General features: G+C 34.6%; 2 protein-coding genes across 2 annotated transcripts; one reads left to right on the forward strand and one right to left on the reverse strand.

Moving 5' to 3' along the window:
• Window positions 1–1,001: 1,001 nt before the first annotated feature.
• Window positions 1,002–9,170, reverse strand: LOC132278807 (uncharacterized). Its single transcript, XM_059780705.1, has 7 exons — window positions 9,089–9,170; window positions 8,521–9,007; window positions 8,151–8,361; window positions 5,482–5,738; window positions 3,745–3,846; window positions 2,090–2,185; window positions 1,002–1,968 (listed from the first exon to the last, which is right to left on the reverse strand). The coding sequence occupies exons 3-7, from the start codon at window positions 8,311–8,313 to the stop codon at window positions 1,774–1,776; spliced, it is 813 nt and encodes a 270-aa protein (XP_059636688.1). The 5' UTR covers window positions 8,314–8,361; window positions 8,521–9,007; window positions 9,089–9,170; the 3' UTR covers window positions 1,002–1,773.
• A 586-nt stretch (window positions 9,171–9,756) lies between these two features.
• Window positions 9,757–10,425, forward strand: LOC132277936 (uncharacterized). Its single transcript, XM_059779776.1, has one exon. It carries the CDS (start codon window positions 9,757–9,759, stop codon window positions 10,423–10,425), a length of 669 nt encoding a protein of 222 aa, XP_059635759.1.
• The last annotated feature ends 811 nt before the right edge of the window (window positions 10,426–11,236 follow it).

Genomic DNA, 11,236 nt, shown 5'->3' on the forward strand with positions numbered 1-11,236 from the left:
CCTTCCCTGTATCACACATAAATGGAATAGGCCATATTTATTATCTTATTTCATTCATTACTATTGAGATCTCTCTCACCCATTATATTTATTTTTTTCCAATCAAATCTAATTATTCTATCCAAATTGTTTAGCCTACTTTTATTTTATTCCTCTTGAAACTAATCTTCTTTTTCTCTTAACGGTGCATCCACAGGTCAAAATTATACATGTCTAGACAACCTAAACCGGCCTTCCTTTTATTTTATTAGCAACAAGTGTCACTCTTGATTTATGTCACGTGTTAATTAAATAGCCATATTAACTCTAGTTATGTCTTCTCCTAGGCTCTCAATCATCAATATCCACTCCAGAGTTGTTGTCCAAGGAATATGTATATATATATAAATCCACATTAAGGGTAGACTTGATGCACCCATTGTCATCAAAGGCCCAAGGTGCACCAAGGCACTAGATGTCCTCTGGAACCTAGAAACAAGGCGAGGTGCACAATGAAAAAATTAAATTACTATTAAAGTATTCATATCCCACATTAAAGACATAAATATTGTCAAAGGCGTGTTTGGGCACACAGCAGGCACAGGTTGCGCCTTTGACAACACTAGATGCACCAAACTGCATTCCTTGGGAATGAATGCCCCCAAACACTCAAAGCGAACTCGATAGGGTGCACCTCAAATCTCCCCTGAGAGGAGGCCATCATTTTCATCCTACTTTTTCTATATATGTATCAATCTGTGTTATATGTATTTATAAAATATATTGGTCAACCGTTTGAGACAGAGGAATTTAAAGGCCACTCAATTGTTTGAAAAACAACTCGTCATTTTCAAAAGTCTCCAATCATACCTAAGAGGACCAACATCTATAGTGACAAGTGTAAGCGTAACAATGACAGCATTAATAAAAAACTTGGTTAAAATCTAGTATAAATGAAGAAAATTATAGTACCATACTTATTATAGACTTCAAATACATGCATCATCACTGAATCCATGAAAGATAAGAATTCTAACTTATTATTTCATATCAGTAACCAAATATACAACCATCAACTCTCTTTTACATATCTTGATAAGTAAAGCATCCAAAAAAAAAAAAAACACGAAGAAAAAAGAAGAAGAAAGAATTAATAGTAGAGAACTTAAGCACCCCAATAGGAGTCTACTCTCCCTCCACAAAATCCACCACCATAAGCACAAAGGTGTCGGCCCTCCATTAACCCCCACTATACAATCTCTCCAAGTCTCAAGCAAGCTCATCATCGTAAAAAGCCTTACCCAGTATACCCCGAACAAACCCAAGAGCATGGCCAAGCTATCCCGAGCCACTAGACAATGAAGAAGTAGATGGTTCACCAACTTCTCATCCCTCTTCCACATGCAGCACTAGTTCACAATAATCTGTCTCCTCATCCTCAAGCTCTTAATCATCAATATTCATTCCAAAGTTGTTGCAAAGTTAAAATAAAAAACAAAAAATATAAAAATAAACCACCTCTCTTTTGCAAATGTGCGGAGGAGGAGAGAGAGATGTTTGGGTGCTTTGTTCTTCCTTCAACAAGGAATTTTGGAACTGTCAATACGTGGTGCAATATATATTATGACCTTTACTCTCATAATTTAAAAGTTGAACAATTTAAACCGACACATAAAGATCATTTATCATAAGCATGGAGTATGCAAAGAACGAGTTGACTACTTGACTTATAAATTTTTTTATATGTTTGACATTATGAGAGACAATCTCTCTGGGGAATGCCAAGGTGAAAACTTATACCTCCCAGGTACCACTGAAAGCACACCCTTGGGGCTGAGTCAGTGCACCGGCCAGAGTAGGATTACGAGAAATGGCAGCAGCAACCAATTTATCAGCTTCTAGCATCATTAATGCAGTTCCAGGAGGGGTTGTAGATTCCCAAGCATATTCAGAAGCAGCATAATTCACATTTTCTCCAAGAAACATTACCTGCAAGTGTATTATTTCATAGACTAATAAAAGAAGAATGAACCTAGTCCGCACCCTTTTTTGGGGTTATCAGAACTAAGCATACTCATCAATGAACCTACTGATAATATAAAATGCTTACAGCTGCCTGGACTAATCTCTGTAATGCCAGAGCCGATTTCGGATCAGAGGCAGATACCCTATCTATTGATCCATGACCTGCTCCAACAAGACAAGTCTGCAATTTGAACAATCATTAAATAGAAATGTGGTTAGTAAAAATCATTAACAAATCATAAGCGCAACAAAAGCTTATATATTTTCAAAGTTACTCTACTATAGGCCACTTCCTATCTAAATACCAGATGGACGGCTGACATACAACAAAGATGACCCTGAAAGGGAGAGAGATGGTTGAGAGACCTTTTAAAGTGACAAAAGTCGTTTACAAGGTCAATTAAAGTAATAGAACCATGACAGCATGTCAGCCAAATGTAAAATGGGGAATCAACTCTAACATGTATGAGCAGGAAACACAGTGAGAACAAAAAACAGCAGGAAGTATGATCAAGAGTGTACAATTCTAGGGCATGAGTCAACAAGGAAAAAATTTTAAACACTTGTGGAAAAAAGGAGAAAGTTCCATATGTGAAAGTAATAGATGGTTAGATTGTTCTTTAGGTTGTGGCATCAGTGAATGATCCTTAACTAGATGGGCCTTCCCTTGTCCTTTTAGAATATCTAGGCTTCAAGGGTCCCCTATTTTCTGGGGTCCATTGTCATCCTGTTCACTTTTGGGACATCCACTCTTTCCAAAAATTGAATGGTCAGGAAAATATTGAGCTTTCGTCAAATTCCCCCTTCCTAAGGAGATATGTATATCATCTTTAGGCCAAGTGAGACATGCTTGAGATCAAAATTCAGTGAGACTGTTAATTCTAAATCTTATTTTTGACATCTTTCAAAATCTGAAAACTATTCCTTCTTTGCAGAAAACCTTATCTGTAAGGCCTAGGTTACTCCTAAAGTCAAGGCTCTTTTGTTTAGTATATGGCCCATAATAAAATGAATACCAATTAGATGAACCCTGCCACAATACCCGATAACCTTGGTGCTAGTTACCTTAGTAATCCCTAGCTTTTGCATTAGGGGTACCTCGGGGAGGCCCTGAAACACCATTTCATGTTTTCTACCCTTTTGAAGATCTAAGAACAGTGTATGCCTTGACTTGCATTATTGTTTAATTGATGGCGATCTCAATTGGTGGTAGGGTGGATTAGATTGGGACTTTTTGAGCCTTGGCAATATAATCATATTCTGAGAGAGATTTTTTATTTGTTTACTTCATTGGAGGTGGAAATCAAATGGATCCCAACATCAACAAAGAAAAAGTAGACTCTTTGGCTAAAAAAGGGGCTTGTTCTTTAAATTCATTATATGAGGGCCAATTTTCTCTCAATGAAGATTGGTTTGTTATCCTCTGAAGGATAGCTCATCTTCTTTCTTGTATTCTTACTTATCTCTTTCATATAATCTTATAGTTTGCATAATTTTTCTACATTAGACTTATTCCACCTGCTTATTTGAATGACATACAAAATAAATAAGTAAAAAAGACAATGAATTATAAGTCATGAACATTGTTCCACTTTGCTACCAACAAACCGTATATGAAAAATGGAAGAGATATAGTTCAACACAAGAGAATCAATAGATAATGACAAAAATAAAAAAATATAGAAATCTTGCATCAGTGAGAAAAAGTATAGCAGACACGGGGATTGAGTGTGAACGTACTTTCCCCAGTAGTTGAAGCACATCAACATCAATCTTCCCAGGCACTTTAGTAGCAAATTCTCTCGCAATTTCAAGCGGAGTGACAGCCATATTTGGAGTGGCCTAATAAGTCAACAATGAAACAAAAAGGAAAGTGACAAGTACATTACACCATAAGCATGTGTAATATAAGGGAACATATAAATTCATGTGAGGTATTCAAAACTAAATTTTTTAGTGATAAAGCTTAATTATGCAACAAAAGATATTTTCTTACAAGCTGTGATAAATTTTATAGAATGCTGAATACGATCTTAATAAGAAAAAGTATTGTAAAATGCATGTCATACTATAAATTTTTTAAAAATAAATATTTTTTTGCACTATAAATTTATGTTTCAACCAACAGCACGTCACTCTAAGGACTAAATCATCCTCATCAGCATCATCCTTGTTTTAATCCCATATGAATGGGGTAGGCCCCATGGATTCTCTCTCCCAATCTCTTCTATTACATGCCATTTCACCTACAATATTTAATTTTTTAAAGTCCTTTTTAATAACCTCTTCCCATGTCATTTTTGAACGCCCTCTCCCTCTCTTACCTTCTATTGCAACTAGCCTTCCTCGTTTGACCAGCGCATCTATAGGTTTCTCATGTACATGTCCAAACCATCTAATTCTACTCTCTAACTTTCCCACCAATGGGTGCTACCTAATTTTTCGTCTCACAATCTCATTAGTGACCCTATTATCTCTTCTAGTCACACCACTCATCCATCTTAACATTCTCATTTCTACTACATGAAGGCGTTGTTCTTGTTTCTTTTTTTATGTCCCAACAATCCACTCCATACACCATAGTTGGTCTAATAACGGTCCTATAAAATTTTCTCTTTAGTCTACATCTGTCTAAGGACTAAATACTTTGTTAAATTCTACACGAATGGAGTACCATTAAAACATGATATCAATTAGTAATTATATCACATAACAATACCTTTAAATATTTTTTAAAAATTATATTAGATTTGAAAAGTAAGGGGAAGAAAAAACAGGGCCAGGACAGGAAGCAACCAACTCCCAAAAAGAACATGGATAATTTCAAATGGAAGAACAGAACTCCAAATAACTATAATGATTTTTTAGTTGTTTAGTCCAGTCACAGATCTGTAGATATTGAAGTAAAACCACATAAACAAAACAAATAATTTGTTATCTCTGTAACTTTTCAATATCCAAAACTGACCCTTTAAAGAACCAATAATCTTTCCCCCAAAATCTTCCTTGTACTCCACATAATTGCAAACAGAAAGACCCTAATAGAACCTAACCATAAAAGAATCCATGATCATATAGAAAGAAAAAAAGAAAAAAATGGGACATAAATTGTGATCCAAAAGATAGATGAATGTGTGATCAACTGATTCCTTCAAAACAGAAAAAAAGAAGAATAACCTATTTTTAAGGCGCAAAAAATGTTCTTGTCAATCTGTCAAATGCCACTTGGGCAATACAAGCATTAAAAATTACAATTCATACAGGTGAAATTGGTGTTCAATAATTACATAAAAAATTGTTCGTCTTTAAGAATGCATGAAGTTACAAATGAAGAAATATATATATCATTGTAATAATGTATAGCAGGGAATATGATTAGATAAGAAAATGCAAATGAACAAGGACTGCCAAAAGAAACATCATTTATGCCTCAAAATAAAATAAATAAATAAAATATCTTTGACGCATGCCAAGTACCTTAAAACGAGCATGCAACATGAATAGCGTTGCTGGCCAAGCTGGATCAGAGAGTTCTGACGCAATAATGTATTCTAGTTCATCAAATGATCTCTGTGGACTTTGGATCCAGATCAATGCATCGACTACCATTTCCCGAACATAAAAACATTCCCATGCAACAGTACTTTGCACTACTTCCATTAAAGAAGCCAATAAACCCACAATTTTTTCCTTGCTGCCAAGTCCATTAGATACAGAAGAGACTTTGCAGTGAGCTATAGGAGGGGGAGCGCCAAAAATGAAGAATGCATTAAGATGATATCCACAATGTGGATAAATTCATAACTCAATATATTCAGACAATTAGGTTTCTTTTCGACAGGAATCATGTAAAAAAAGCCCCTCAGGGGAAGGAGCAAAACAAAAAATGCATTCAGATGATATCGACCATTTGGATAAATTCACAACTCTCAAGGTATATTCAAACAATTAGGTTGCTATTCAACGGATACAAGTAAGAAATTTCCCTATCAGTTAATCCAAAACAATTCAGCACTGAATCATGAAAGAAAGGAGACAAATGGCTATAGTTTACTCTTCCCAAGTAGCTTGAATGTAACACTACCAAATTGAATATATTGTATTGTAAGTTATGTGGTTTTAAAACAATATGCTCAAATGCATGAAAAAAAAAGAAAAGAGGAAATATGGTTCCTTCTGTTCTAGTGGCAAAGAAGCTAAATCAATAGTTAGGATATCAAAAAATTCAGTATAGTAGACATAAAACCTTTTACTACATATGTATCTTATTCCTTCTTTCCAAATCCTATTTTGGAGAATTTGATCCAATAACGTCACCTTCTAAATGACTTATATATATATATATATATATATATATATATATATCAAAGAACTATGAGAAGTTTTTATCTCACTCCAAGCAATAATTTGACTTGACAAATTGAAACAGAAAAACTCAAAAGAAGAGATTACCAAGAAGAGAACAGAACCGAAAAACAATGAAACAAAACCCTAGTTCTCATACATGGCCCAAAATTCCAAATATTACATATTTAAGCAATGTAAAGAAAAGAATTATGGAAAAATAAAGGAACCAACCGAGAAGTGAACAATTAACATCTTCTTAACTCAATAAGCCTTTTATCCCAACTAATTGGGATTTTACATAGAACCATCTTCTCCTGTCAACACTTCATTAAGCAATATTTGTTTTCCTCTCCACATTTGACCCTTTCAACTACATTTAAAATTTTCTCATCCCTTTTCCCGGTCTTGGAAGTATAAAATTAAATTGTGCCATTTCAGATACTTTTCACTATTACAATCTAGAAAAATTTCCATGTTAATTTACATAAAATTTGTGCAAAACTATAAGGGCATTACAACATTTTGTGCTTATAATTATTTTTAGCATTTACAAACTCTCAAGGGTTCCTTAACATGCGCAAGCATAGATAAATTGTGTAGAGGATCATTTTACACCAAAACTTATAACCCAATAACTTAATGTAGAATACATCTTTTACCAATCTGAGTAGGAGTATATGCCTTTATTGTGTTCATAACGCAAGCCAAATATAACATCAATTGGAGACAAGTGACTCATCCAAGAACTCAGTTATCTCTTAAATCAATCAGATATAAATATTCATGTTCGATAGTGTCGATTCACAAACACAAACAAATGTACTTGTCTCAAAATATCCAAGCAAGTTGTCCTACTTGGTACCCCCATGTTAGATTACACATCTGGTACTTGTTTTTGTTCAATAGATTATAGACTACAAAAGAATCTTCTACACAAGCACCAATCAACTATGACGGCTCGAGTTTGATGGACACATCACCAAGACAAGATGGATTTATGCCTATGACATGTTAGAAAATTGTCTATACTAAATTTATGAACATATTGTTTTTCAAGTACTCAGCATTGTCTGTCTATCACTTGCTTTATAGAAATTTTCTATTTTAAGATATGCATCAATTGCAAGAACTTCAAAAGCACCCAACCAACTAAACCATTTTATTCTAATTATGAGTAACATTTTCGTCAACCTCTCCCTTCCTATGTATAATCAATATAATTTTGACAAACTACAACCACATTTTCCACCCGCTATTAAAAGTTTGACAAGAAGAGGTGCTCCAGCCACATATTCTTACAATCAGATAGAAATGGAGCCACAATAGATCGAGTTAGACACCAAAATATCTATAAAAGTAGGCATAACCCAGTGCAGATCCCACCCCCACCTACAAAGTGCTGGGAAGGGAATACTAGAGACAAATCTATTTCTTGGTATCATTTTTGCACAAAAGGCTGCACACAGGCTCGAAATGCATCTTCATGCTTGTCAGACTCTTTTCCCCATTACTCCAAAATAACATTAGATAAAATTACCAAAAAAAAACACTGGTAAAATTGTGGTAACACCATTTTAAAGTATGTATACACATGTCATTGATAATCATAATCTAGCACCATGTTAACTGAAAACACCAGCGTTAACACTGGTAAAATTGTGGTAACACCATTTTAAAGTATGTATACACATGTCATTGTTAATCATAATCTAGCACCATGTTAACTGAAAACATCAGATTTTGATGACCATTGATTCTGTAGAAACTTCAACGAAGGTTGAGCTTAAGCAAAGAAATACCATGTAACCGGCAAGAAGGAAAATAGAAAAGCCTACCTTCGGCAACTGTGTTCTCATAATCTGCATAAATTGAATCACAATTTTCAGAATATGAATTAACATGCACTCCTCCATCAATATCCTGAACACCCAAGGAAAAAGCAGCAGCCCGACTTTTTCCCATCTCCTACACAACTCTCGCTTCGAGAACCTGAGGGAAGAACTTTCCAACCTGAAGGAAATTGCAAAGGAAGTCCAGCATGACTTTAATTAAAAAATATTACTCATAACCAAGTGCGGTTCAACCACATCACCAACTTTTAAGAACATCACCACCAAAAAATAAATAAAATTTCTATTGGAAAAAATAAAAAATAAAAACAGCACGAACCTTCTAATTACAAGTTCTCTTAGGGTTGTGGACGCCTTGTCTTTAAAGATTTATCTTTAGTGGGCTTTGACAGATTGGAATCTATTGATTCAGCATTAGGTTCCATTGATGATACAGAAGGTGCTTCTGGGAGCTTAAGGATTTCTCTGGTAAGACGATACCACCCAGCAGCTCGTTCCTCCATCCTAGAATGAATTAAGAAAATAATGACCATCAACTAGTTGTTTTTTTTTTTTTTTTTTTTGGTTTTGGGGAAGGAGGCTAGGAGAGAAGAATAATTCAGCAGATCATGCAAATTTAATTTAGAAAAGACTAGAACAAAAATAAAAAATAGAAGGAGAAGAGGTTAGAAATTCAAGAAAAATACTTCTCAGCATTATCGAATTTTCCCAACACACAAAGGATAGCCTCAAAACAAACTCCTTGACTGGGTCGGGGAAGAGTTGGTATAACATATTATTGAACTTAGACTTGATGTCGGGCCTTTCTGTAAAACAAATATCTTAGACTATACCAATTATTCATACATTCAAATACATACATATTGCGTGAATTCTGATACACCTACCATTTGTACTCCGTAGGTCATGTGTTGGGGACTACCAAATAACTAAAATTAAGTGTCTAAAATTATGAAATTCGATTCTAGCAATAGAAACGCCCAAGAAAGAAGTGCCATAGTACAAAACATATATAAAACGGGGAAAGCTCCTTCATAGAAGTTATTACGCTAATTATGTTAAAAATAAATTAATGCCATGCATGTTCATTATGCATTTTGGGTTTATTAATGTATTGTTATTGTATATGTATCAAGTGAGTGCATGTATCATGTGAGTGGTTGAGAATTGTCTTGAAAAGTTCAAAGGTCTATGGAGAATAGTATATATAGTGTAAGAGATTTGTTGTTAAGGTATATCAACACAATAAAGAATTCAATACAATACAATATTTGTTTCTCTTCTCTCTTCACTTAGAAATTATTTAGTTGGTTGAAACTACAGCCAACATAAGTGGTATCAGAGCTTGATTTCGATCAAGAGCAAACTGGGCGTGAAGCTTATTGACGGGAAAACAAACCCCAAAGAAGATCGATCGTGATGGTGACTACAGGCAATCAAAACCAAGGTGCCCATCAATCATCACTTCCCATTTTTGATGGGGAAAATTATGATTTTTGGTATTTGAAGATGAAGACAATTTTTTTCTCATATGATTTATGGAATTATGTTGAAAATGAGTGATGAACCGAATGATACAACAACTTTGACTAATGCCCAAAGACAACAATTGAAAGATCATAAGAAGAAAGATGCAAAAGCTTTAGGCTTGATTCAACAAGGAGTTGCTGATACAATCTTTCCCAGAATTATCAATGCTTCTAAAGCAAATGAGGCATGGGATATTCTCGAGAATGAGTATAAAGGCAGCACGAAGGTAAGAACTGTAAAACTCCAATCTTTGAGAAGAGATTTTGAAAATATGAAGATGAAAGAAATGGAATTGTTGAAAGATTATTTTTCTAGAATTATGGAGGTGGTAAACCAAATGAAGACCTATGGGGAAGATATTTCTAATCAAAGAATTGTTGAAAAAATTCTAATTAGTTTGCCGGAAAAATATGACTCTATTGTTACTGCTATTGAAGAGACTAAAGAGCTTGAAAACTTGAGTGTTGAAGAATTGATGGGTTCCATAAAAGTATTTGAGCAAAGGTTGAGTAGGCGTTACAAAAAGACAATTGAGAGTGTTTTTCAATCCAAGCTCAATGTTAGTTCCAAAAATCAAGAAAAATACCCATCAAGTTTTGATCGATCCAAAGGTGAATCTTCTAAAGGTGGAAGATACGAAAATTCAAAGAGGAAGAGGAAGAAATTCAAGAGGAAGAGGAAGATGAAGAAATAATTTTGAGAGAAGTGGAAATATAGAGTTCACTCAACAAAATTGTGGAATTTGCAAGAGAAGTAGCCATGTTGACAAAGATTGTTGGTTTCGAGGAAAACTTCAATGTTTCAATTGCAAGAAATTTTGACATATTCAAAAGATTGCCGGTTGAAAACAAATTAGCAAGCTAATTTTTTCGAAGAGCAAGAAGGTGAAGCGAACATGTTTTATGCTTGTCACACGACATTGGAACAAAAGGATGATGTGTGGTTTCTTAATAGTGGGTGTAGTAACCACATGACCAGAGATAAAAATATATTTTTTGAGATTGATTCTTCATCAAATTCTCAAGTGAGGATGGGAAACGGTGCCTTGGTCTAAGCAAAGGGAAAAGGCACTATTGCCATAGAGACAAAAAAAGGAAGAAAACATATTCGGGATGTGTTACTTGTTCCAAATTTGGAGCAAAATTTGTTAAGTGTTGGACAGCTTGTAGAGCATGGGTACTCTATTCATTTTGATGAGGACTCTTGCAAAATTTATGACAAGGGAGGATAAAATCATATTGTGGCAAAAATCAAGATGGGGAAAAATAGAAGCTTTCCTCTCACTTTTTTATGTTAGAAAAATATGGCCTTGAAGATGGATGTTGTTGATGAGTCATGGCTTTAGCATAGAAGACTTGGGCATTTGAATTTCCAAAGCTTAAAGAATTTACAACAAAATAGCATGGTGTATGGGCTGCCAACAATACAAGAAGTTAAAGAAGTTTGTGAAGGTTGTGTTCTTGGCAAGCATCACCGAGAGTCATTTCCGAAAGAGAATGCATGGA

The sequence above is a fragment of the Cornus florida genome, unplaced genomic scaffold (assembly GCF_030987335.1).
Source record: "Cornus florida cultivar Cherokee Brave unplaced genomic scaffold, ASM3098733v1 CherokeeBrave_3.0.0_Hap2_Chr10, whole genome shotgun sequence".
NCBI classification, from domain to species: domain Eukaryota; kingdom Viridiplantae; phylum Streptophyta; class Magnoliopsida; order Cornales; family Cornaceae; genus Cornus; species Cornus florida.